The sequence below is a fragment of the Littorina saxatilis genome, linkage group LG8 (assembly GCF_037325665.1).
Source record: "Littorina saxatilis isolate snail1 linkage group LG8, US_GU_Lsax_2.0, whole genome shotgun sequence".
NCBI classification, from domain to species: domain Eukaryota; kingdom Metazoa; phylum Mollusca; class Gastropoda; order Littorinimorpha; family Littorinidae; genus Littorina; species Littorina saxatilis.
The window spans coordinates 71,355,846-71,383,725 of NC_090252.1; the positions used below are offsets into that span (position 1 = coordinate 71,355,846).

The 27,880-nt window shown below is 39.2% G+C and overlaps 1 protein-coding gene across 1 annotated transcript in view; it reads right to left on the bottom strand.

The window, feature by feature from the left end:
* LOC138974856 (hexokinase type 2-like) overlaps positions 1-17,230 on the bottom strand; it is a 28,711-nt gene extending 11,481 nt beyond the window's left edge. The window contains exons 1-4 of the mRNA XM_070347580.1: positions 17,073-17,230; positions 12,669-12,824; positions 11,564-11,706; positions 4,089-4,234 (exon numbers count right to left, since the gene is read on the bottom strand). Of these exons, the coding sequence (XP_070203681.1) occupies positions 4,089-4,234; positions 11,564-11,706; positions 12,669-12,824; positions 17,073-17,230 (603 nt within the window). The remainder of the gene's footprint in view (positions 1-4,088; positions 4,235-11,563; positions 11,707-12,668; positions 12,825-17,072) is intronic.
* Between the last annotated feature and the right edge of the window lie 10,650 nt (positions 17,231-27,880).

Here is a 27,880-nt window from a genome sequence, read left to right on the forward strand (position 1 = left end):
CACATTAAACAGGTTATTCCGGTATGTGAAAACATGGTTTCTTCGCACTTGAAGTGCGACCGCCGCCATGTTGTGTTTCCACTAACCCCGGGATACGAGACTTATCAGCTCCAAAACGAGGGGATAGTTTGAGGATAGAGCTAACCTCGACTCATGCATTGGGATATTTTTTTACAGTGGGCAAAATTAGCTCGAGGATAGAGTATATCCCGGGCTAAAGTCTCTATCCTCGCTACATACATTCCGGCCTTGGTCGCCCCTATCTGATTATGCCCGTCAAAACATTCTCGTGACCTGGGTCAGCCAATCAGAATCACTCACCTGACGTGATGAATGTTCACATGTCAAATGCGTTCAACCAACTATCTCACATGTAGGATAAACCATGTTAAACATGCGTTTCAGTTGCTTCAATATCTCTTGTCCAACTGAGAGCGACAGATTTAAAAAAAACACCAGAGAGAAAGAACATGACGTGAAGATATATATTTATCCTACATACGTGAGAGAGACACCCGTGAGATAATAATCGTTCAAATCACACGTGTGTATATCATGTAAATGAGGTCATGTCAAGCAAGTCTGGCAGGGACCTGTTTTTCCACTGCTTATGATGCCAAAGTCACCGAGACAAACGTCATTATAGAAACACAAATTGCGCTCGCTAATTACCCTCGATGAATCTTTAGAACTAACACGTACGTCACGCCACACTTTCAGAGTGACGTTTCTTTGCTTTGACGTAATAGGTTGCAGAGGCTTTAGAAGAGATCGAGGTTCCAAAACAGGCGTCTTCAATTTGAGCTGCCTCGAATGCAGGACATTTTCAGTAAAATACATAGAGATTACACAACGTCATCGAGTGAGGGACCGAAAAATATTGAAACTCGAGGAAGATTTTTTTGTGGTATCAACCGAGACCGTAGGTCGAGGTTGATACCACACAAAAAAATCATCCGAGAGTTTCAATATTTTTTGGTCCCTCACAAGATGACGTTTGTGTAATTTGTGTATACAATGATAAATTGATTGTATACAATGATCAATCTCTATACCTTCCTGTCACTGGAAGCAGCAACACTTGAAAGCATAAGTTCCCTTGACAAACGTCATTTATGATTGGCGTCAGCTATGAATGACGTCACTGTCTAGACAAGACAAGTGCCAGTATCGGCAAACCTTGTCGCGGCAAAGGCGTGCCTTGATACCATTGAGATCATAGGAGATGCACAGCAGTGCCGATACCAGGTTTCTTTAGCTTCACTTTAAAATGATATCAGAACGATAGTTATTCACTTGAAAGTGAACACAGGAGAGTTGTATACACGTAAGTACAGTATGTAGGATAAACAGAATACTACATGGCTTGCTGTGTCGTACCAGATTTACACTCGTTGCTTTTTCAAATAGTGAACAGCTCGCTTTCGCTCGCAGTTCAATATTTAAAAAAACAACTCGTGTAAATCTGGTACGACACAGCAAGCCATGTAGTATTCTCTATATATTTGACGTCAATTAAGTGGCACAATTTCACTTGAACCATCATAACTTTGACATGCCATTTAGAAGTGAGTGGTGTCGGCATTCCAAACGCAGAGGGTTGATGGTGCCTCGCTGTTCTATAAAGCACCCACCGACAAAACTGTCTTTTCGGTATCTTTCAGATAAAGAGTGTAGTATCTGACATCATTTGAAGTGTCGTTCTGTAGAATAAGTCAAGCTGATATTGTTAGTTCCAGTGTTTACTTTGTCTTGTTAATTGCGTGATTAACAAAAAGGGTCCCTGCCTGACCGTCATAACATTTTCCGGGTCACCTAGAATCTGTCCTGATTGGTCAAAAAGGTGCACTGGAATGGTAATAAACATATCTATTTTATCGCAACATGAGCGTAAAAGGAGATATGCTTTTAGTGAAATTAATATTCCAATGCATTCCTAGGCTAGAGCCAGATTTTCAGCTTTGTAATGTGATTGCAGTCCCCCCCCCCTTTCTACTCCTTAAAGGCTGCGTTCACACACACACGCACACACACACACATAGGGGAAGGGCTCCTAATATGGACCAGCTTCTGTTCTGACAAACTAACAGCGCTAGAGCGCTCAAAAAAGTTATATTCGCTGTATTCACCCTCTCTGGATAACTTGCACATGTCAAAACAGTTGCAGAAACACAAATCTCAAAACCGTTAGGCTTTTTCTTTTTTTTTCACTTTTGGCAGCGTTCACTCTAAATTTGCCGCCTGAAACGGACTCGTTTCTGTCCACAGCCAAAGCTTTTATCACACAAAAATTGCTATATATGACAGCTAAAACCGTATTTGTTACACTTTAGCAGTGTTGACCCCGAGTTTCTACTGCAAACAAAACATAATAGCAAAATCTCAAAGTATGTCCGAGTCCCCTAATATGGACCACCTTCAACAAATCGAAGAAAATAAAAGCTAAAGGCTATTTTCATTTATTCATTAAGAAGCTTGCTGGAAATAACCATTAACCAGCCCTCGAGATTTAACAAAAATGCAACAAAAAGTCTTCTTTTTGTGGAAGTTGATAATTTCACTTATTTTCACTTTGTTTTTGATAAGCTTCTTTAGTTTCCTGGTGTGCTTCAAATAATGCTCTCATCAACCCGAAACAGATAAACCTAGAACATATTTTAATAAGGCTGTACACTAAGTTGTATCATGGTATTTTGAAATATAGGGGGCTTTTTACAGTGATTCGTGAAGGCCGCTTCACTGTGATTTTTTTCTGTATTTACTTTTTGCCGAATGTCTATCAAAGCTATTTCACTCTGATTAGGCCTAACGGTTAACCTAAGAGAGAAGGACTACCAAACACAAAATTAAACTTCTTCGCAAGAAAACAAGCTAGTTATCAGAATGAAACAACAAGTCGCGTAAGGCGAAAATACCACATTTAGTCAAGTAGCTGTCGAACTCACAGAATGAAACTGAACGCAATGCCATTTTTCAGCAAGACCGTATACTCGTAGCATCGTCAGTCCACCGCTCATGGCAAAGGCAGTGAAATTGACAAGAAGAGCGGGGTAGTAGTTGCGCTAAGAAGGATAGCACGCGTTTCTGTACCTCTCTTTGTTTTAACTTTCTGAGCGTGTTTTTAATCCAAACATATCATATCTATATGTTTTTGGAATCAGGAACCGACAAGAAATAAGATGAAAGTGTTTTTAAATTGATTTCGACAATTTAATTTTGATAATAATTTTTATATATTTAATTTTCAGAGCTTGTTTTTAATCCAAATATAACATATTTATATGTTTTTGGAATCAGAAAATGATGGAGAATAAGATGAACGTAAATTGGGATCGTTTTATAAATTTTTATTTTTTTTTACAATTTTCAGATTTTTAATGACCAAAGTCATTAATTAATTTTTAAGCAACCAAGCTGAAATGCAATACCGAAGTCCGGGCTTTGTCGAAGATTACTTGACCAAAATTTCAACCAATTTGGTTGAAAAATGAGGGCGTGACAGTGCCGCCTCAACTTTCACGAAAAGCCAGATATGACGTCATCAAAGACATTTATAAAAAAAATGAAAAAACGTTCGGGGATTTCATACCCAGGAACTCTCATGTCAAATTTCATAAAGATCGGTCCAGTAGTTTAGTCTGAATCGCTCTACACACACACACACACACACACACACACACACACACACACAGACACACGCACATACACCACGACCCTCGTCTCGATTCCCCCCTCGATGTTAAAACATTTAGTCATAACTTGACTAAATGTAAAAAGTGGTCCAAATTAGGAGCCCTTCCCCGACACACAGAAACACACACACACACTCACACACACACACAAACACACACACAAACACACACACACACACACACACACACACACGCACACTTACTCACTCGCGAAGTCGCCCAAATAATATCAGGTTTGAAGCAAATATATTGCCTAAATGTTTTGAAATCACATTTTGCAACTTGTGTGTCGTTCTCTATTTCATGTTATATACCAGGTGTGAATTTAGGAACGCCGAAAAGCTTCCCTTTGCAAATAGAAATGATTATGATAGTAAGACATAATCCAAAAACTACCTTGAGTCCTGGTTTCACAAGCTTCCAAGTTTTTGCTTCCAGAACTTGTTTGAAATAGGGATGATAGATGTCTAGTGACAAGCCGCCTATTGCCACCACCACCGTCTCCTCAGGCTGACCAATGCGATTGATGAGTGTGGCCAGACCTGTATACGAGAAAAAACACAAAACAAACAAACTGTGACTGATATCAAATTTAGTTATTGTAGCTTTGATTGTAAGTTTGTTGGACGTACTTAAACGCTTAGGTCGTACTTGGCGAAATGATCTACTAAGGACAAGAGATGACTTTTGTCTCCCTTTCTCAGTGTGCGTGAATATTATTGTTATAATACATATGTAGGAAAGTGTACATTTCAATACCTGAATGAAACATTCTGTACACAGATTTATTTTGATCCTGTTCAAATGCACAGTGATGCTGTTCTTATTCTCTAGACCTTAGGAAGGTACGAATGCGCGGGCGTGTGTGTGTGTGTGTGTGTGTGTGTGTGTGTGTGTGCGTGTGTGTGTGTGTGTGTGTATGTGTGTGTGTGTATGTGTGTGTGTGTGTGTGTATGTGTGTGTGTGTGTATGCGTGTGTGTGTGTGTATGCGTGTGTGTGGTGTGTGTGTGTGTGTGTGTGTGTGTGTGTGTGTGTGTGTGTGTGTGTGTGTGTGTGTGTGAAGAAAGGATTAATGAACGGATTACGAAAAAAAGAAATTTTTTAATGCAATATTGAAACAATTATGTAAATGTGATTTTTGCGTTTAAAGCAACCGCAAATTGTTTTTAACGGCTTTCATCACTAACTGACGCAATAAACTTTTTCTGTTCTGGATTGCAAAACAATCCACCACTAAAGACTTTTTTTTTTAAACCCGGATAAACGACAGACAGTATGACAAACAACCAATAATATTTTTCCATAACAAGACATTTGTTGGAGAATCTATACTACTCGTCATTAAAATACTAGGCAGACGCGTTTCAGTGCAGATCCTTGTGATGAGGCCGTTCATTGTGAAACCAGTTAATGACAAAAAAGGCCATTCATTCCCCTGCAATATTAAGCAAACAGACTGATTTTACATAAGGTAGTGTTGATTCAGTGGAACTTACAACACAGACACCCCCAAACATCACATTCGCAAAAAGAAGGTTCCCGAATTAAAGTCGACCAAAACAAATTAAAGATATACGGTCTAATCCGCCATTTTGTGGAGCTTCCTGACGATTTGGACCTTAAAAACTTCAAGGGACATTCGCTGTGCTTTAGTTTAAAACACCTGCAATGCTTTGCTCAAAACGGCTCCGAAACTATGCACAATAATTACATGAATTTTAATCAGCAAGCGGTTTGCATCGCCCAGCTCTTCTGTCAGGAGTCAGGACTTCCGGTCGTCATAATTATTCATTTAGTTTCATAGACACCCATTCGTCAACGTGGACCAAGACCGTTGGATTAAGGAAGTCAAGTATACAGTCTAGCTTACACATGCACATTCCGAGCCAAACAGCGCTAAAACGCGTCGCACAACAGAAACAGACACAATGTCGATTTGAGAATATCAAGGTCTGCAATGACTACCAAACAGAGCATTCAGATTTGAAAACAGAACGCTCAAACAATAATTCTAAGACCTTCCTCGTGTGTATTGTCATCTATTCAACTCCGAAAAAGAATTCTGTAGCTCTCGTCTCAATGTTAGATGTGTATCTCTATGAATAGTGCATGAAATACTCAGTGTCGAAAGGTAGGATGAAAATTATGACTCGCACAAAGAACTTCCCAATGAGAATTATAGTCCGGGATGCCTACTCAAAACACAGCCGTTTTCAATTGGAGTAACTTAGCGCTCAAACGTTTATTTTAAGGTATTCCTTGTGTGTGGTTACATAATTACAACCCCGAACCTGAACTAAATAGCTCTTGGGGCGATATGAGTTTTCTTGTTACATATTATCCCTTTAAAATAAAGTTAAAAAATATCAAGTTTGTTTTATGTCATTAGAACGAACGATCAAATTTGTATCTAAAACAGTCAGATTTGTTTCCCTATCTTCTCTAACAATGACGATATGGCATGCTGAAAAGTAAAAGTTTCATTCTCCACAAATCACAAACAAGTTTGGAGGCGATATGCGTTGAGCAGTTACTGAAATGTACCGTTTTTTTGGTTGTCATTTACTGCTTAAACGGCGGCAAAAATCGCCATTAATGGTTTCTAAGAGGAATGACAAGTACACTGTTCAGCATGCCATAACGACATTGTTAGACAAGATATAGGGGAACAAAACTGTTTTGGATACAAATTTGATTATTCTTTTCAATGACATACCAAACTTGTTGCGTTTCAGCTTTTCTTATTTTACAGACCCCCCCCCCCCCCCCTCTCTCCCCCCATAAGTGTTTCATTTAAAAACACTGATACGACAGTGATTAAACGCTCATATTGTGCTCATGTTTTGTCTGTGTTAATTTCAGAATGTAATGAAACAAGTAAACATACAGATTTAAAAAAAAGATTATTCCCCCATCTACTTCTTTACATATGTAAACTGCAAGGGGTATTTATTTTTTTTGTAAACACCCAGTAACCAAACAGATAACCTCCCAGTAACAAGCCTGAATCCTCGATATCTCATGGGTTAAGAAGCTACACTTTGTGGGTTCTACTTTTAGTGACTGAAAAGTTCCCAATGTTCAAATGTACACAATATACATATCTGGAGCAGACAACACAAGCATACTGCATTTATACAAACAACAGGCTTGAACAACCGAAATCCGAGTTCAACTGTTTTCTGAATTGAAATCTTATTTGTACAACTGAACCATCAAGTCAAATAACACTCATACTTTGTGTATAGAATAGAGTTGTATCCTTTCCAGATTTCGACTCATTGGCAACCCTACAAAAAGACTGCAATCTGTCGGTCAGTTATCAACTATATTTCATTTTATAAGCAGAACACATGCAAGCATTGCACACATCCTTGAATGTCAAGAAAATGAAGGTTCCATACACTGTCTTGCCTCACAAAACCGGCAGAACTGCATATAGTCTTTGACGTTGGAGCACTGGGGCAAAAGTTCGTCTGCAACTCAATATGACGGAAGAAAATTTCCTTCGTGATACCAAAACATGAATCGAACACAAAAGTATTTGCCTTTGTCATCATGTTCACGAGTTTTTAATTATAACCAGCTAGGGAATAAATAACGCTGTTGCCCATGTAACAAGTCGAGGTGGTGAATGGTTTGTAAGCTTTCAGGTGAAACGTGGATTGTCAAAGTAAAAGCCAATGAGGCTGATTGTTTAATGTCAGAAACCATCGCGACTTTGGATTCGTGTTTCTAAAATGATGACAAAAACTATGTTTGCTGGCTTGTTGTCAAGTCAAGTCAAGTTTTATTATTCCAATAAAACCCCGTGAGGGTACATGGAAAATTAAAAAACACAGTAAAAACACATTTCATTCAACACCAAATAAAAGGAACTAAAACAAAAAGAAATCAGACTATGTACAGAAAAGGGAGTTGAGGGGTGAGGGAGAGCAAAAACAATACAAGAAACAATTCAACAATAATAATAATTAATAGTAATAATAATAATAATAATAATAATAATAATAATAATAATAATAATAATAAAACACTACAAGTGCAAAGTGATTACATACATTTCTTTACTATGGGAAATGGGGGGAAGGGGGAGGGGGGGGGGGGGGGGGGTGGAGGGTGAGTTAACATCAGGACAAAAATACTATTACAAACAACACAAAACAGATATCGGAGTATAAAGCTAAAAGAGAATTAAATTTTACTCGCTTCTCAAACAGTCCATGACAAGTGTCATGAACTTTGCGAGTTTTAGCAATAAACTCTTTTTTGAAGTGGAAAAAAGCTCTTTGAATTTAACTGAATTGGGGCGGGCATAATAATAGCACCGTAACAACTGTTTTCTATAATTGGTAAAAAAAGGACATACAAAAATATAATGGAACTCGTCCCCAAGGTCACCTGATGAACATTTGTGACAGATTCTGTCTTGTCTGGGAACACCAAGAGTCCTACCTTTTTGTATAGGCAATTTATGATTCAGTGTCAGACCAGCGTTTTTGTGTTGGTCCTCGGGGAGCATATCGCCTTTTGTCACATATCTATCAACAGCGGCCTTCGGCCTTGGTTGATACAGATGAAACAAAAGACGATATTGTCCCCTCGGACCAATAAAAAAGCTGGTCTGTCAACAAGCCACCAAACATCTTACATTATTGCGTTTTTATGGGTCACATGATGAAACTTAAACTAACATTGATCAAAAATGCACCCTATATCAATTGATATATCGCAGGAAGTCGTCATAGCCAAGTGATATCTCGCAGGAAGTGACTAATCACTTATGGGCGCCATCTTTAGACGGTCACTTCAAAAATAGTGGAGCGAGATATTTCCCATAAACATTCTTTGATGAAGAATTGAGTACACAACAAGCGAAAAGGCAAATCGTCAAAAAAGAGAAAAGCATGCCCAATCTTTTGTACGCAGTCATGTGTCCTAGAAATTGGATCTGAAGTCTTACCGACGGGGGTTGCATTGAATGGCAATTTAGCAGAAAAACAACAAGAGACACAAGCAGCAGACACTTGTGAGAACTGGATAACTTTGACTACAATTTGAAAGAGATTTCACCCCCTAGCGAGATAGATGCAAAAGTGTCTGCAGGCACAATGGTTCACATCGCACCAGCCCTGAGATTAAAACGTAACTGACTTGACGACTCGATGAAGAAAACAGAGGGAATGAAAGGGAGAGAGACTGGAAGTGGAAGAGGTCACATTCACTGTGCATAATTCCTATTGCAACTCGCGCATTGTTACATAATCGCAAGTCTTTCAACAGGGACAGTTATGTGAAAGTAAAAGACAATTCTCTCAAATTCTGATCACTTCAATGTCCATCGTTCAGTGAAAACGACCATCCGAGTTGTCACACGTCACGTTCCAAATCAAAAGACGACATTCTATTCTCTTACGTCACTATTCTTGGTTTACGGTACCATTCGGCGGCTTTGCTACGAGCATGCCATAGTCTTGGTTGGCCGAGACCTTGAGGTGATCCCAAAGAAGACTCCTCAGCAGCTACCGACGGGAGGTTTACGGAAGAGCCTGTCTTGTTTATTTTGAAAAAGGATGCATGAATTAAACTGTCCAAAACAAAACGCAATAAATTCGTTATCATTAGATGTGGCTGTGATATCCACATTAATTTTATCAGTCACAATGTCTCAAAAGGCGGAAACATATCAGATTTCGGCTTACGCCTCGATCTGATATGATTCCTCCTTTTGAAACATTGTGACTGATACATGTGGATATCACAGCCACATCTAACGGTAACTACTATTATCACCTCAGCAGACAAACAGCATAACTATGTACTTGATTTTTTAAATTCCGAACCATATAAACTGCTGTTTGGTGTTAGTAGAATGTAATGATTTTCAGGGAACTCTTTACCCGCAGGTAGACTGATTATGACTCGATCAAAATGTGGCACAAAAAAAACTTTTCTCTTTGAAAAAATTAAGAAAGGAGGAATAAATAGATTACACACCTCGTCTCAGTAAATATTAAAAGTAATGGTCTCAGTTCGCGGTCATGAAAAAACTCGCTGAAGCTCGCATTTTTCATGATCCACTAAACTTCGGCCATTACTTTTAATATTCACTGAGATTCGGCATGTAACCTCTACATGTATGCCAAGAATCATATAAACGAGGTTTAGGTAGTTCAATGGGGTATATGGCCGGTAAATTATATTCACATGAACTCTTTTGAAAATGGTTTTAATCCCTGGTTTACGTTTTTTGTGATGATGTGTTTGATGTATTGTAAACATGTCTTTCCTATATGACTGGAAATAGCGTAATAACGTGACGTTTTCATGGGCTAAAATTAAATCAGTTTCTCAATTCGCATGACAATATTTCCTGGAACATCTGAGCGACTAAAATAAATGACACAATGTCGAACCGAATCCACACAATCGCATGTCAACAAAATAAAACAATTTAGCAAGACGTTTTTGCACCGACCTGCAAGACGTACCATTACCCCCATTTTCAAAAAAATCAGAAGGGGTAAAAGTGACCATACTCTAAAAAAGATAAAATTAGTATAACGTCAGAAAATTTCAAACTATACTACTCTGGTACAATTTTTTGCATTCGGACGTAACCGTGTGCGCGCGTGTATGTTTTTTTTTTGTGGATGTCATTTTTCAAAATGAGGTTTATAATAATTTGATGGGGTAATGGTACGTTTTGCAGGTCGGTGCCAAAATATCACAATGAATAGTTTTTTGTTTTTAATGTTATTATGTGGACTCTGCTCGGCATTGTGTCATTTTTTGGTTACATCTCTTAGATACTCCTGGAAATTTGTTCATGGGAATTGAGAAATTATTGTAATTTATGCCTACGAACACGTCATGTAATAACGCTATTTCCAGCCATTTAGGAAAGACAACATCACATCATCACAACACACGTAAACCAGGGAGTATACAGTATTACTTCTAAAATCGGTCCTGTGATTGTAACTGATCGGACAGATACTTCATTCAATTAACCAACCCTCGTTTATCGGATTCTTGACATGTCGTCATATTCAAAATTCTGTAACATAAAGTCTGTTAGATTGATTTCTCTAATATTTTAACACTTGCTTCAAAAGATTCTAAAAATATCACAGGCAAAATATTAAAGCAATTTATTTTGTTGGTCAGTCGATGTCCGATGTCTTTAACAAATAAAATCTCTGGGAATTCCCAATATGAGTTGACAATAGAACATGGTGTAATCAGTCTAGTCAAAATGAACAATGTGCACTCACACACTTAATTGACCTCATTCTAAACATCATAACATGATGTAATCACGATTAGTATACCCTACACATTAAGATGTGACATCAGCTCAAACAAAGACATAGCTTGATGAGGTCAAGACTTTTTTCTTGGTAGCTTAATGAATATTTTCAGCAGTGATAGATCTTCTCCCGCAAACATTGCCATGCTCCGGCCTTGACATTTGACGAAAACTAGCCACATTTCGATCACGTCTTCTGATCATCAACACCTATAAGAGTGTGAACCTTGGAGGGGTTTTCTTTGTACATGAAACATCCAAGAGAACCTCAGGTTTTGTTTTCCGAACATTACTTATTTCTTAGACTACATGTATCTTCATAACTCAGGTGTGTTAAAAATATTGTTTTACAAGGTAAAAATAATAGCGGCCATCAGTTTAATGTTTCATACAAATAAAAATGTTCACATTTCACTCATCTTTGGCATAATACAGACAAGAACAATGCGAACACTAATTACTGATTTAAAGCGTTTCTTAGTGGCTTTGTGCATACTTATATCCGATTTATAAGCACACACAAAAGGTCAATTTTTGACTGCAAGCTAAATGGCTCACCTGCCGCAGCCAAGTGGGCTGCACGTTCCAAGACGATCCTCGTAACATACTGCACAATTCTGCAGTCTTCAATTGTCGTGTTCTTGTTTTCTTGAATCCTCTTCAGCACAACTTGTGTTAGTGAGAAGTCCTTCTTCTTTTCACTGCAAAAAAAGAGCTTATTTAGGAAATATTACCAACTGCACCAGCTGCCCAGCATTGGCACATACAAATAACCTGTTCAAGTTTTATTAATCATTAAACAATGTTTGGGACATGGAGGATAAATCAAAACAGTTACAACTTGTTCTCGTGTGTTTACATATGGCTAGCAAATGTACGCAAGTAGATACACACAAATGAAACTTCGGCAGTAGTTAGATTAATCATTTGTTTGTAGACATGCGACAATGTGGTGGTTTTGGACGTAAGTTAACAATCTTATGATGGAGTTTAAAACCTCCTTCTGGAACATTGCAGACCATCTGAACAAATACCTGCAACAACCAAACATTATTAATCGAAGTATGTCTAGTATTTAAGCATATATAATATCCTGAGAGTTTTTAAGCAAACCATTATAATTGTAATACAGCGTACTTTATGTGCCAGATAGTCAAGTGGACGACTTTAAATGTCTTAGAAAATGTGAATGACATGACACGGGAATGAATGCCTTAATTTGGGTGCGAAATGTGTCACATTGCACCAGGTGACGTATCTCGATGCCAATACATATATTGTTTAACTTCCTCTACATATTTGTCATTTGTGGGGTTTCTAGGCACGATTGTATGTAGTGCTCGTTAAATTCAAAAGCCCCTGCTGTCTGTCGTCGAAAGTGCCCCTAAACCGCTGGGCAAGATGACGGTTTGAAATGAATGAACTGTATTCATGAAAAACAAAATAGCTCACGGCTATGGGATCTTTTGCTGACACAAAATGTGTGTGGTGTGAACGTGCAACAGTAACAACAACAACAACAACAACAACAACAACAACAACCACAACAACAACAACAGCCACAACAACAACAACAATAACAATGTCAACTTTGTTGTAGTCTTCATAGCTTTTCTTACAGTAGTAATAAACATAAATAGCAAAACAAGTATACAACTCTGACCTTTCTACGAGCGAGACCATATCACGAGTAAAGTCTCCTCGCTTTGAATTGAACTGCTTCGAACGTGACCGGAAGAGAAGGCCTTTCTTTGTTAGTTCCTCCAGGATCAAACTGATGATTTTCCCGAGGTACCGTATGCTTACCATCTTCTCCATGCTGAAACACATCAGAAACAGTCTGCTTCATTAAATAGAGGTAAAGTGCCTTCTGCAGGGTCGTCCACCAGGCAAGGCAGTATAGACGTTGTGGGGAAGACGGCCGACAACTCAGCACGACGACAAGTGACGGTGACATTTTTTCCCTCTCACACAGCCGGGACGGGGCCTTTGCGAGCCGTTCCAACTGGAAAATGGAGCAATTTGTCGTCGTCGCCAAAACGGAAGATAAAAATTGCTCTTTGCTGCTAAGTCGAGTTCACTTTAAACAAAGTATGTATTATGGACGTATAGATTGTTCATTTTGCAAATAGCTTTTGAAGAAGAAAAAAATGAATGGATTTACAGTGTGTTTTTTGTCGGGCATCATCTCAGATGCTCATAAGTCTTTGCAAAGAAGCCACTATAAACTGTTTGCGCAGAAGACGGACGCTTACGAAGTTCAAAACCAAGACTAGAGTGATGTCACTTTTCCGCGCAGCGGTCCGGAACCGTGTTGAATTAAACAACGTCTGCGAAGGCGAAATTTGGTGCTTTTCACGTTGGGGCCGAACGAATGCATACATTAATCGGTTTTTCTTGACTGAAGGGTGTTTGGGTGGTGTTTTCAATTCTGTTTTAGGTTCCAGCATTATGTGGTCTGTTAAAAGGCAAAACATGTTTCTGAAGGGGCAAATAGCGGAGTTATGATGGCCAGAGTACCTTTTATTGTGGTAGCAGGGATATTCAATGATATACTGTTCGAATATTTTGAATGAATAGAAATCTTGAGAAAAAGTCGAGAGAGGGATCTAGGTTATTAGTGAGGTTGCGGGGAAGACGCCCGACAACTCAGCACGACGACAAGTGACGGTGACCTTCTTTTTTTCCCCTCACACAGTCGGGACGGGGCCTTTGCGAGACGTTCCGGCTGGAAAATGGAGCAATTTGTCGTCGTCGCAAAAACGGAAGATAGAAATTGGTCTTTGCTGTTTAGTCGAGTTCACTTTAATCAAAGTATGTGTTATGGACATATAGATTGTTCATTTTGCAAATAGCTTTTGAAGAAAAAGAAAAAAAAAATATTTGATAGGCGTGGATTTACAGTTTGTTTTGTCGGGTACCATCTCAGATGCTCACAAGTCTTCACAATGAAGCCGCTATAAACTGTTTGCGCAGAAGACGGACGCGTCCTGAGTAAAAAACCAAGACTATAGTGACGTCACATTTCGGCTCAGCGGTCGCGTGCTAAACAACGGCTGGAAAGGCGAAATTTGGTGTTTTTCACGTCCGGGCCGAACGAATGAATAAAATACTCGTTTTATCCCCGAGTACGCTAGTACTTGGGCTCAGCAGACTTTAATTATGTGTGTATGTGTGTGTCTGTCTCGACTTAACAGCTTATTGCTGGGAAACTACTGGGCGCAGTTCGTTCAAAAGTTGATACACTAACTTGATAATAGGTCCGATTGGTCGCATTAAAACTTCATAATGTTACCTGGGACCTAAATGCGAAATAAACCACAAAAACGACTTGGCGGTGGGAGGAATTCACACGGAGCAACAGCCAGCCAGGCAGCCTGATAGAACAGCCAGCCAGCGGGTGGTTTGAGACACCAGGCTTTGCGCGTTAATGCGCTAGTTATTTCCCGCATCATCACACGCACACACAAACAGGCCGGCCCAATGTGACTCAGCAGTCTGGGGATTTGGTCTATTATTACACTACACAGCTAACCCCGAGAGTCACACTGGGCCGGCCTGAGCACACATACGCTGCGTGTGCCAGTTCGCGTGCTGCGCGACCTAATTTTATGAACGAGCGAAGTTAGCACTGTAGGCATTTAAGTTTAGATCAAAAGGGCTCGATGTTTCAAGCCATTACGATCTAAAGTCAAACGCCTGTGGCGCACAGGGGTGAAAGGGAAGCCAGCCGGCTTCTTACCTCTTGGAACGTAAAGAGAGGCTGTGACCTTGACATGCACGAGCACTTTGGAATCAAGAAGCCACAGACCCGCGCACCAGCAGCACACACTCCGTATTAAACATATTATGAGGAACTTTTCTCAGATGTTGGATCCCGAGACCAGCCACTCGTTTACGATTGTAGAGATCAGCACACACAGAACAATCGCTCAAGTTTAATTTCAGAAACCAACATTCACACCACAGGCATTCCAAACATTTATATTGTTAAGTTATGAAGAGGGTCGGCAGTATATTTTTCACTGTGATCAAATAAAAGAGAAAGGCCAGTCACCACGCACATCCTCGGCTCGCATGCAATGTATGTATATAGCAAAGGGAATGCCTGTAATTCACACAGAGCAATCACTTGGTCTTAAACGTGCACAAGACAAAAACTTTCATACTGGGGGAGCGAGCCAGTCTGAAGAGTACTCGGGTCCAGCGCGAGCGTTTTTTATTCTTAACTTGAGAGGTTTGGATGGTGCTTTCTTCTCTGTTTGAGGTTCCAGTTTGTGATCGGTTAAAAAGCAAAACCATGTTTTTGAAGGGGAAAATGGTTGAGTTGTGAGGGAATGATCAATGACACACACACACACACACACACACACATACATCGCTACGGCTACTTGTTAGCGGAATGAGAAAAAATGTAGTCGAAACTATTTTTTATGTGTGTTGGTTTTGTTAGTTGGATCCGTGGATAGGGGTTTGCAGGGGTGGGTTGGAGGGGGGGGGGGGGGGTGGGGGTGGGGGTGTTAACCCGTGATTTGTAAAACTGTAAAAACATTTTACAAATCACGTCGAACCTAAAACCGCAATTTGTAAAAATGTAAAAAATAATGTAAAAATATCGCATTCCACAAAGTAATGCATGCCTTTTATTATTATTATTATTATTATTTGTTGTTTAGAGCCTCTACGATGAGTGGTGGGGGTGGTTTTAGATCCACATCCCATTTTGGTGCAATTACATTTTGCCGCCGTCCCATTTTTTACCCCATCCCATTTTCGCGACATTTCACAAGCCGAGCGTCATTTTACTAACATGTCATAACAATTGTTCGCCATCCCATTTTGACACCATCCCATTTGGCCGCCACGCCGTTTCACCGCCATTCCATTTTGCCCCCATCCCATTGTCGCGACATTTCATTCTGATAAGAATCGCTCCACGGCTATTGCCAGTTGTCTCTCTGTCCGGACGCTACAGTCCTACGCGAATCTATCAAAACAAAAATACAGAGTTATCTCCCATATGTTTTTCGCGAGCACTGATCTAAATTTGAGATCAGTGTTTGCAAGACGAAAATGATTGCAGATTGGCCGACTTCGACAGTGATCTCCGTTCTGTTCTTCACAGTTATGATAAAGACATCGTTCTAAGGTCAAAACAAGTCGAAATTTTGGGACTGCTGCCGGAAGGAGACCGTAATATATGGTTTCATCACTGTCAACAGAAAAAATCGTCTGCTCCAGTGAGCGCCGAAACCAAACGGTTGATTATCACGTGACACTTTTGCCATATTTCGAGTTGTTTGCACAGTAAAGATACAAGATACAAGAAATTTTATTGTCCTCGTCAATACAAGGAAATTTGGCATGTGTGTGGCAAGACATAATACACTGATACATAGGCATTTACAAAACACAACTGAAGTTCAATATCAGCACACCCTTACGCAACATACCCACTACTTCAGGCTACATGTGCCCCTCGGACGTACGCAGCCCACAATCCACCCAGCCATACAACTCCACATGCACTTACTCATTCATGCGGCACTCTAGCACCCGGCCATGCACAACTCACACACTGGAACCCTCGTACGGCTACATATTGCATTATAACACCCGCACAAACATTACAACCTCAAACATCGTACTAGATCTACAACTAACAAGCATACATCCACTATCAAACACCGCAACACAGAGTGCATCATACATTACATCATACCCCCCCCCCCCATACATACACAATAGAGTGCATCATACATTACATTACTCCCACCCCCCACCCCCCATCAACATGATTACAACAATCATGCACAGATTGTCAACATACAGTGAACAAAACACATCAGTGCATCCCCCCCCCCCTAGTTACACATACATGTCAATCAATCATTACCAACAATGCCCACCCCCAGACATACACACACACCAGCGAAACGTTTCATTGATACGTTGATACATATATAGCAGATAAACAGTCGTCAAACATTTCACTCTTACCCCCCCCCCTCCCCCCGCCAATCACACGTCCTCTACTCAACCATCGCTCACACCCACAACACATCACCCATAGTCCTCCAAGTCACAGTTCACAGCACTCATTGTCCTTCCGCAGTCACAGTTCACATCACCCATAGTCCTCACAGCACAGTTCACATCACCCATATTCCTCACAGCACAGTTCACATCACCCATAGTCCTCACAGCACAGTTCACATCACCCATAGTCCTCACAGCACAGTTCACATCACCCATAGTCGCGAAAAATAGCTCGCTTGAAACTGTCTTACATATCAATTCCTTTGTAATTTACAAATTACAAAACACAATGAAAAATCATTATCGACGATCGCGAATCTGCTTTAATATATATCAATAATATATTACAAAAAGCTCTAAATATGTAAAAAAAATATCGGTTTCCTTGCCAGACAAGGAAACTCAAGGCATCCTGTCAGGGAGAGAATGAGCCGAACTCATTTTGACCTGAGTTCAGGATGGCGACATTTCACAAGCCAAGCGTCATTTTACTACCGTGACATAACAATAGCGCGACATCCCATTTTGACACCATCCCATTTGGCCGCCATCCCAAAACGGCATGGCGATAAAATGGAATGTGGCGCTAGTGGTATGACACGGTGGTAAAATGACACTTGGCAAGTGAAATGTCGCGAAAATGGGATGTAAAGCAAATGATATATAACATGGTGGTAAAATGACACTTGGCCTGTGAAATGTCGCGAAAATTGGATGGGGCGAAATGGGCTAACGGCGAAACGGGATTGCGCCAAAATGGGATATGGAGCTAATGGTACATGATAAATATGGTGGTAAAAAGACACTTGGCCTGTGAAATGTCGCGAAAATGGGATGGGGGTAAAATGGGATAACGGCTAAACGAGACTAATTAGATAATAGGCGGGCAGCCGCAAAATCGATCAGTCGTGGTACAGATTCAAGAATTACGCTCCAACCGCGTGACTTTGGATAACACAACTTGGACCACATGTCATCTAATAAACAATAATGATATTCCAATAGACTGCAGTTTGATTGATAACCTTGATTTTCCGTAATAACTGTGGGAAGTCAGAATTTACGCAAACTTTGCAAGAAAAGCATATATGTGACCCTCCACCACGGAATGAGTCGCATGTTACCTTTGCATGATTTTCATATTTTTACATGTTCCTAAAGAGTTTTTTTTGCTCTATCCAGTGGTGAAAACCGTTTTAGAAAAGAGCAAAAACTGTTTGAGTTATAAACCTGTGACTAAGGTTACCCTCACACTGTTACCAGACACTCCCCGGACTTATATTAAGCCTAGCGCAGAACCGCGCGAGGTGACATGCGACTCATTTCGTGGTGGAGGGTCACAAAGAATCGAAGCTCAACGTTAACAAATGCATCGAAGAAAAGAATAAAATCGATGATGGGATGCTATAACACCTTAGGTCGAAGTACAAACGCCAGTATTGTGATGATATGTCATTTTGGAGAAAACAGAGACGATTTTGTGCAGAAACTCACCCGGCGTGTTGCTATTCATCGGATGAGACGAAAAACCGAGGTCCCTTCGTGTACACTACATTGGGGTGTGCACGTTAAAGATCCCACGATTGACAAAAGGGTCTTTCCTGGCAAAATTGTATAGGCGTAGATAAAAATGTCCACCAAAATACCCGTGTGACCTGGAATAATAGGCCGTGAAGGGTGGATGCAGCGCCTAAAGGCAGTCGATCTACTGGCCGATGTGAATGCGTGATATATTGTGTAAAAAATTCCATCTCACACGGCATTAATAGGTAACATGCGCCTTGAGTCGCCTTGTGTGGTGAGATACGTGCGCGATATAAATCCTCGTAAATAAATAAAAAATAAAAATGAAAGTTAGTGCGGAGGCAATTCCCCAGTGCAGCCACCGTCTACGGCGTGTATATGGAGGTTCATGTGTTCAAGCCTGTGTTTGTTAATTTAAATGCGGTATGTTTGTGTTGTTTGCTCCAGAGATGTATACTGCGTACATCAGAGCGTTCGGAACTTTTCAGTCGCAAAAGTAGTAACGACACAGAACAGCTTCTCAACCCATTGCACTATCGAGGATTCAGGCTGTTGCTAGGTCGTTATTTGTTTGGTTGCAGGGTGTTTATGTAGAGGTTACATGCCGAGTCTCAGTGATTATTAAAAATAATGGTCGAAGTTAGCGGATCATGAAAAATGCGAGCTTCAGCGAGCTTTTTCATGACCGCGAACTGAGACCATTATTTTTATTAATCACTGAGACGAGGTGTGTAACCTTTTTATTCCTCCTTAATTCAGTTATCTATCTATACATATAAATAAAAGAGAGTGTCTGTCTGTCTGTGTGTGTGTGTGTCTGTCTGTGGTCGCCATACCTCTGAGATGGCAAGAGGCAGGAACAAGATAGTGTGCACGTACACTCCCTAGGTGCCGCAGATGTGCACCTGGGTTTTAGTTTCTTGATTCATTGTTTCCTTTCTCAGATTATGGACCTCCCATTTATTGAATACAGCCTATATGGTGCAAGACCACTTCAGTGCCTACTGTTCACCTGTAGCAAGCACATCATGCCAGTGATAGTAGAGACTTGCTATTGCTCCTATGAGGGGAAGAAATGAAGAATGAAAAATTAACTGGACAGTTCCGGAAATTTCTAGAAGGTAAGGGAGATAACTGTTCACCTGTAGCAAGCACATCATGCCAGTGATATTAGAGACTTGCTATTGCTCCTATGAGGGGAAGAAATGAAGAAAGAAAAATTAACTGGACAGTTCCGGAAATTTCTAGAAGGTAAGGGAGATAACTCTTTTTTGTCTGTGGTCGCCATACCTCTGAGATGGCAAGAGTCAGGAACAAGATAGTGTGCACGTACACTCCCTAGGTGCCGCAGATGTGCACCTGAGTTTTAGTTTCTTGATTCATTGTTTCCTTTCTCAGATTATGGACCTCCCATTTATTGAATACAGCCTATATGGTGCAAGACCAGTTCAGTGCCTACTGTTCACCTGTAGCAAGCACATCATGCCAGTGATATTAGAGACTCGCTATTGCTCCTATGAGGGGAAGAAATGAAGAATGAAAAAATTAACTGGACAGTTCCGGAAATTTCTAGAAGGTAAGGGAGATAACTCTTTTTTGTATCCAAACAAAGGAGGTAAAGCTAATGATAATGGGATAGCGAGCGTCTTAAATTGCTACAGGGCTCCGCTTACTCCCGGGCGAAGCCGGGCTTAACTGCTAGTTCAAAGAAAAGAGGAGTGTTTGTGCGAAAGTTTGATCGAAACCTATTCACTCAACCAGTCAACCTACGCAGGTGATAGATTAAAGCGCGGTTGTATAGTTCCGTGCAAATCATTCCATTATGTTTACACTTCTTGTCAGTGGACAGATATGTTGTTAGTCTGCTGTGGTGGTGAAGGCAGATATTGTGTGTTCTGTTCATGTTTTGGTATCGCTTAGGATAATGTTATTGCGTCAAATGGGACTAGCAGACGAACTTTTTCACCCGTGTTCCAACGCTAAAAACTGTATGAAGTTCAGTTTTCTGGGGAAAATAGTGTATGAAACCGCTTAATGTTCTTTAAATTGATGAGATGTGTGTATTTGGTTGCGTGTGATCTGTTTATAAAATGAAATATTGTTGAAAACTGACCGTCGGATTGCAATCTGTTGTCAAAGAAACAGAGTGAAAAGAAATTTTATAGGGGAACTACTCTTGTTGGTAGACAAAGTATGAGAGTTAATTGCCTTGGAAATTTGCGTGTGTTGAACGTTTGTGCACGGCAGATTTAGATTCAGAAAACAACCAGAACTCATGGATTTTATATGGAGATTCATGTGTTCAAGCCTGTAGTTGTTAATTTAAATGCGGTATGTTTGTATTGTTTGCTCCAGAGATGTATACTTCGTACATTAGAGCGTTAGGAACTTTTTATTTTTTTTATAATTTTTTTTATTTTTTTTTATTCTCTTTTTGTACAGTTTTTTTTTTAACATGTATATTCTGTACATTACAGGACATCACCTAACCGAAAGGGCAGAATCATATAACAGAAAAGCACACTTGGACAATTACAACATACATGGGGTGGGAGGATGGAATGGGGAGGGGGAGGGTGTTCAGTGGTTTGGTGGTCGCATTATCAAAAGAGGTTTTAAGAAAGAAAAAACCTAAGGGTTACATCAAAACGTGCATATACAGGCGCCAATCCTTGTAGAATGTATCTACTGTATTATTCACAACTGAGCTATACTTTTCACAAATTAATCTTTGCCTAAAGTTTCTACTAAATGTCTGAAAATGAGGGGTCTTTTTGTTCATTTTGGAAATATATACATGGTGTTTGGCACAGATTACTAACACATCAAAAGCTATGGGTGCAGTTCGCCTTTAGCCAATTTACAAATTCTATCCAAAAAGTCTGCACTTTATCACACTCCCAAAACATATGTAAAAGGGTTTCTTCATTTCTACCACAAAATGTACACAATGACGTATCCACAATTTTTCGCAAAAATAGAAACCTTTCTGTGGGCAAAATTCTGTACAATAATCGGTACTGGAACCATCTCAGACAAGTGTCTTTTGTTGTTTTAAAAACATGTTGAAAAATAGCCTTCTTATCTAACAAACAGTCTAAAGATTCAGACCATTTTTCGATACATTTTGGGACCGTAGCATGTTCAATCAGTTTTTTGTAAATAAGTTTTCCACACAATGGGCTCTGTCATAATAAATTGTTTATCAAATTCTAAGCCGATTTTTCTCTGATATTTCTTAACAGCCTGGATTACACCTTGATACAATACAAAATCGCCTCGCACATTTGGATATTTGATTTTAAACGCATTATAGGATAACTATCCATTTTGTACCAAAATATGACCAATCTGAGCTATTCCATTGTCGATCAGATAGATAATTTTAGATAGATAATTTATTGCCAAGTGTACAATACATGAATGAACATAAAAAATACACGAGGAAAGCAGCTTGCTGTGTGATAAAAACAAAAATAAATAGCATTCATACATCACTGGCGCATAGCATCATACATACAAGGGTAAGACAATTTGGTATCACAGTAACTAATACATACACTATACAGACATGGTGAGAACTATGAAACTCTAAGAGCTATCGGAACCCCTAGGACCCCCCCACCACTCCCCCCCCTCTCCAACCCCTGTTCCCGCACTGGTAACATACATCCCTCCCCCCTCCCCTCCCCCCGCCGTCCCACAATAAAAGTACGCAGAATAAGATAGGATCCCCCCCCCCCCACTATCAACTGCTGTAAGAACTGAACATGTTCCATACTGATGAGATGTACCTCTAAAACAGCACATAAAAATAAACTCTTCCAACACATCACAGTGGTTAAAGAACGACTAAAACTACTAAAACATACTAGATGTGTATTCCGGTAATATAACCAGCTGCTAAAACATAGTCTGGCTTCATCGCGTCACAGTGGTGTCACCATACTAAAACCCACTCTATAGATCACAGTATGTAATGTCAGCTACTAAAAGCATACTCCTAGAACATCCTAAAACGTGTCACAATCTGTAGAGTTCATTTACCGGTTATTAAAAGCCAGGACAGCCTGGGGGTAGAAACTGTTTCTGAGTCTTGCCGTACGGCATCTGAGGGTTCTGAGCCTGCGCCCCGAGAGCAGAGGCTGGAAGAGATGACCAGTGTGTGGGATCCTGCATGATGATCCAGTTTTGAATGTACACTGTCTTTTTATCTCTCCGAATATTAACATTATAATGTAAACATTCTGATACAAAATCGTTAAAGGTTGTAGGGTCACATTTTCCATGTAGTTTCTTATAATGTTTAAAAACATCGGTCCAAAACGGGTTTTCCATTCTCTGCATCAAAACATTTGCAAATTCCTCTCCTCTCATATTAATTGTTGTAACAGATGGACATGCTTTAAACAATAATCTTGATATTAATCCAGTAAGACCAACAACTCTTTTTAACCAAACAATTTTTAGAGATGACAAAAAACTTTTTACGTCAACCATCTTTAATCCTCCATCTTCATAGGGTTGGGTGACCGTAGTTCTTTTAATTTTATCTCTTTTTCCATCCCAAAGAAATTTGAAAAAAATATTATTTAACTCCATCATAAACTGTTCGTCTGGATCAGGTAAATTAGTAAACAAATGTGTCAATTTGGAAATAGCCAAGGTTTTTAGGACTGTTATTTTACCAAAAGGTGTCAGGTTCCTTCTGGTCCATGAATTCAGAAGTTTTTGAATTTCCTTTAACTTATTTCTATAGTTAAGAAAAACAACCTCGGATACATTCACCGAAAAAATAACGCCAAGTGCTTTAAAATTATCCGGGTTCCAGGTAAAATTCATATCAGGCAAACATCTTCTTTTGCAAAACTTTAAAGGTCCTAACCAAACTACAATTGTTTTATCATAGTTCATTCTCAGACCTGACAGTGATGCAAAATGTTGTAACACTTTTATACTTTCGCAAAATGATTGCTCTGTACCATCAAGAAACAGACTGGTATCATCGGCGAATTGTGACAATAAAATATTTTCGCCAAGAATATTCATACCACAAATCTTTTTGTTCTGGCGTACCATAAGAGACAATATTTCGGCACAAATCAAGAATAAATAAGGTGACAGCGGATCCCCTTGCCGGGTGCCTCGACCTACGTTAAACCATGCTGAATACCGACCATTAACTGAAACACAGGACTTAATTTTGCAATAAAAAGTAAAAATCCATCGTTTCATGTCATTTCCAAAGTTAAAGTTAGATTTTTCAATAAATGACCAGGCAACACTGTCGAAAGCCTTTTGAAAGTCGACCATCAAAAGTAGGCCAGGTATATTATGTTTATTTGAGTAGAACAGGGTATCATATATTAATCTGACGTTTTCACCAATATATCTTCCTTTCAAGAAGCCTTTTTGATCATCATGAATCAAATTTGGCAAAACACGTTTAAACCGTTCTGCAATGCACGTTGATGCAATCTTATAAACCGTATTTAACAGAGTAATTGGTCTCCAATTTTTCAAAAGTGTTTTATTTTTTCCTTCCTTTGGAATACATACTATAACGCCCTGTCTCTGAGTCACTGACATTTCTCCTTTCTCAAATCCACAATTTATAGACCGTAACATAAACTTTCCTAAGTCAGAATAGAAAAACTTGAAGAATTCCGCAGTGTACCCATCTGATCCTGGGCTTTTGTCGTTGTTTAATTTTTTCACAGCTTTGAGTAGCTCACATTGAGTAAGTCTACCTTCCAATTGTTTACTCTCAGCATCTGTTAATACAGGATGAGCCAGGTTTTCATCAATCTCTTGATTTACCAGTTCGGCTTCTCTTGAAGCATATAACTCCTCATAAAAAGTCTGTGCTTCTTTAACAATCAAAGCATTATCATGAATAACTTCACCATCATCTTTCTGCAAAAAACACATGGACTTCTGGACAAACTGTTTTTTCTCCAAATTACAAAAATATTTTGTATTTTTTTCCCCTTCTCCAATCCACTTAGCACGGGATCTAATTATCATACCATCCACTTTTTTCTGCCTTATTTGACTTAACTCCTGTCGTGTTTGCTCTAAAAGTTGAATATTATACTCTGTCAAGTTACTTTCCAAAGTGTATATTTGAGAAAGAAGATCTTTTTCTTTTCTGTTATTTTCCTTTTTTTTATATGAGGAATATGAAATGCATCTACCTCTTATTTCCATCAATAACATCTCAAAAAACAACTGATCATCAATCAATAGCTGTAAATCATCATCGTCAATCAAGTCAATATTGTCCACATTATAAACAGGTAAAGCATATTGTATCTTTACATCAACAATAACCTTCTTCACTATATTTACAAATTCCATGTCTGTCAACAGTGAATTATTAAACTTCCAAAAGGCCGATCACGTTTAACAACATCAGTTCTAAAACTTACTCCAACAATTGCGTGATCAGAATAGTAACCTGGTGTAATATCCGCTTTCACAATCTCAAAACCTAACTGCTCTGACACAAGGAAATAATCAAGTCTGCTTCGCTGTGAACTATGAAACCGCCTCCATGTATACTGTCTCACATTAGCATGTAAGGCTCTATATATGTCAATGAGATCATACTATTCCATAAAATCAACAACTTTTCTCCAACTATTGACTTTATAAGATTTGGCCGGGTAGTTTGTATCAACATTGGGGTTTATAACAACATTCCAATCGCCTCCGATAATAATTAACTCATTATCCATGTGCACAATTCTCTCAAACAGTTTATAAAAAAAAGCAGGACAACAGCATTACTTGGGCCATAAACATTTGCAAGGGTCAGACGTTTTTTTCAAAATCTCAATATCAATCAAAACATACCTTCCATCATCATCTTTGACAATATTATGAATCATATAATCAAAATTATTTTTAAACAATACAGCAATACCTCTACTTCCAGAATCATTACCAGCAACAATACATTCATAGCCCCACTGTGCGTTTTTGACCCCCAAAAAAGCCTGTTGGGGTCCTTTAAGGGTAAGCCAGAGAATTCTCGTGATTTTTTAATTTAAAAACTCATTCATAAAACCTAGAGACTATGTTTCTGATCAAAACGAATGATTAATCTGCTGTATCATTCGCTTGTCGGAAAGCTCCGCCAACGCGCATCTCTCAAATATGACCTTCTCTTGTCTACTGGCTCGGAAGATTTTTTCTACTCCCAAATAGCACTTCTTTGCACCTCTTATGACTCCTTCGTCCTCTAGAATCCCGTACCCATACCAAATACGAGCTGATTTGGTGAAATAAAGCACATTTCTACTTGCAAAACCCATCGAACAGCCATTTCCGGTGCTCGATCGCCGACATTTTCAGCTTTGAAGGCTATTTACGGGCAAATATCAATCGCTCCCTGACTTTTTATGCATCGAGAAACAAATTTAGTCATCGCTGAATCAGTAGCTTACCTTAAATCCCAACATAAATCAAACAATACCTAGAAAATAGACAAAACTTGCCTTCACACGTGTCAGGCGCCGCCTTCGGCCTCCGCTCGGCTTTTGATCTGTTATCCCCCGTGTTCTTGAGTTCTGCACTGAGGCTGTTGCTATTGATGGGTGAATCATGACTGAATGTTTGCACCATGTTCTTTGTTTACAAGGTAAACTCATTGTTTATTTCAGTGTCGCTGAATTTACCTAAGGTTGAAATGTAGATTTTTAGAATCAGTGCTGTTGACACTTGTGTGAGTGCGTTTTAACTGCAGACGCTGCTCGCTACACAACGGAAGTTAATTTACTTTGTAATTGTTATGGTTTTGTCTGTCGATCATCGTGCTTTTGTTCATACTGAACTTTGTGTTTCGTAAGGTTAAATGAAATTGTGCTTTGAGAACTCGACCCGCTGTGCAGTTAACGGTGGTCGTGGGTCCGTGTGGACCCAGAAGGGTGTTTAATTGCAAATATCTCTTTAACTAGTTGGACTTTTTTAATGAGATTTTCAGAATGCCTCAGGCACCTTAAAAAGCTCTTTTGTCCTAAAAGATCATTAAATTTCAGGCTTATGAGATAGAGTGTAAACGTGTGAACAACTGTCCAACAAGTAACGGAACAATAAACCAACCGAACAATTGCCAAAACGTATACCTACGATTGTAAAAAGCTACAAAGTCTTGGAAACGTAAGTAGCTACACAGACAGCTTATTATAGACTATGTGAATACGAAGATTTGTAATCACCTTTTGACACCTGTTATATAGTAACAAAATGTCTGTGACAAAGCAACTAAGAAAACAATTTTCGCATGAGATACGAATTTGCAATCGCATCATATTTACCTCTTTTCAGCTTCCTTATGTTACCTTTCATTGTAAACAAATAATACTCACACTCTGTTGCCAGGGTTTGCAGAATGATAGTCAAGGTCTTCATCGAATTTAGTCCGGAAAAGCTCAAGGCATCCTTTCCCCAAAAACGAACCAAAATCTACTTCATGAACCATCTGAAACAGCATAATCATTATTGAATGAACATATGATAGCATTCAAATTCTTAATCAAACAAAGGAGGTAAAAACACAGGTTTTCACCAAATCAGTTAAATAAAAAAAACAGAAGAGCGACACACAAACAAACTGACAGAACACATTAAAAGACAAAACAAGAGAGAGAGAGAGAGACAATGACAATGACAAATCTTTATTTTTCGAGGGTGACAAGAAGAAGCATAGATATGATTTTTTTTGCATCTGGCCCTCGCCCTAAAGAGGGACTAAACTATTTTACTATAACTATGACTAGGGGAAAAAAATAAATTAAAAAAGGTTACATAAAAACATTAATGGTAGAACATATAAGTGTATGTACATGAAGCGCATTATGTAGAAGCATTGTAGATCATAAGGTAGTGTTAAAAATTGGGTGTAAAGCAATGAAGATAAACGGAAAGTAACCCAACAATACATTAGCTCAGCAAAACAATGTATTACAGAGCCAAATCTTCGTGATTTTGTCACAATAAACCATAATTCCGATAATGAACAACTGTATACAAAGCTAAGAGAACATACCAATCAAGTTTATTTCTTTATAGAGTTCATTAAATGGAAAGAATATTTGGTTCTAAAAGAATCCGTATTGGTGGATTGCCGCAGGGCGTCCGGAAGAGCGTTCCAGAGGTTGTTTCCTGAATAAACAAGACTTGATTTAAATAGGTCTATCCTAGGAAGAGGAGTGTTTAGTTTTATAAAGTGGTGCGAATTCTTCAAAGAGAACTTTGAACAAATGGTTTCGGGTGCATTTTCTGTCATAATTTTATGCATCATTATTC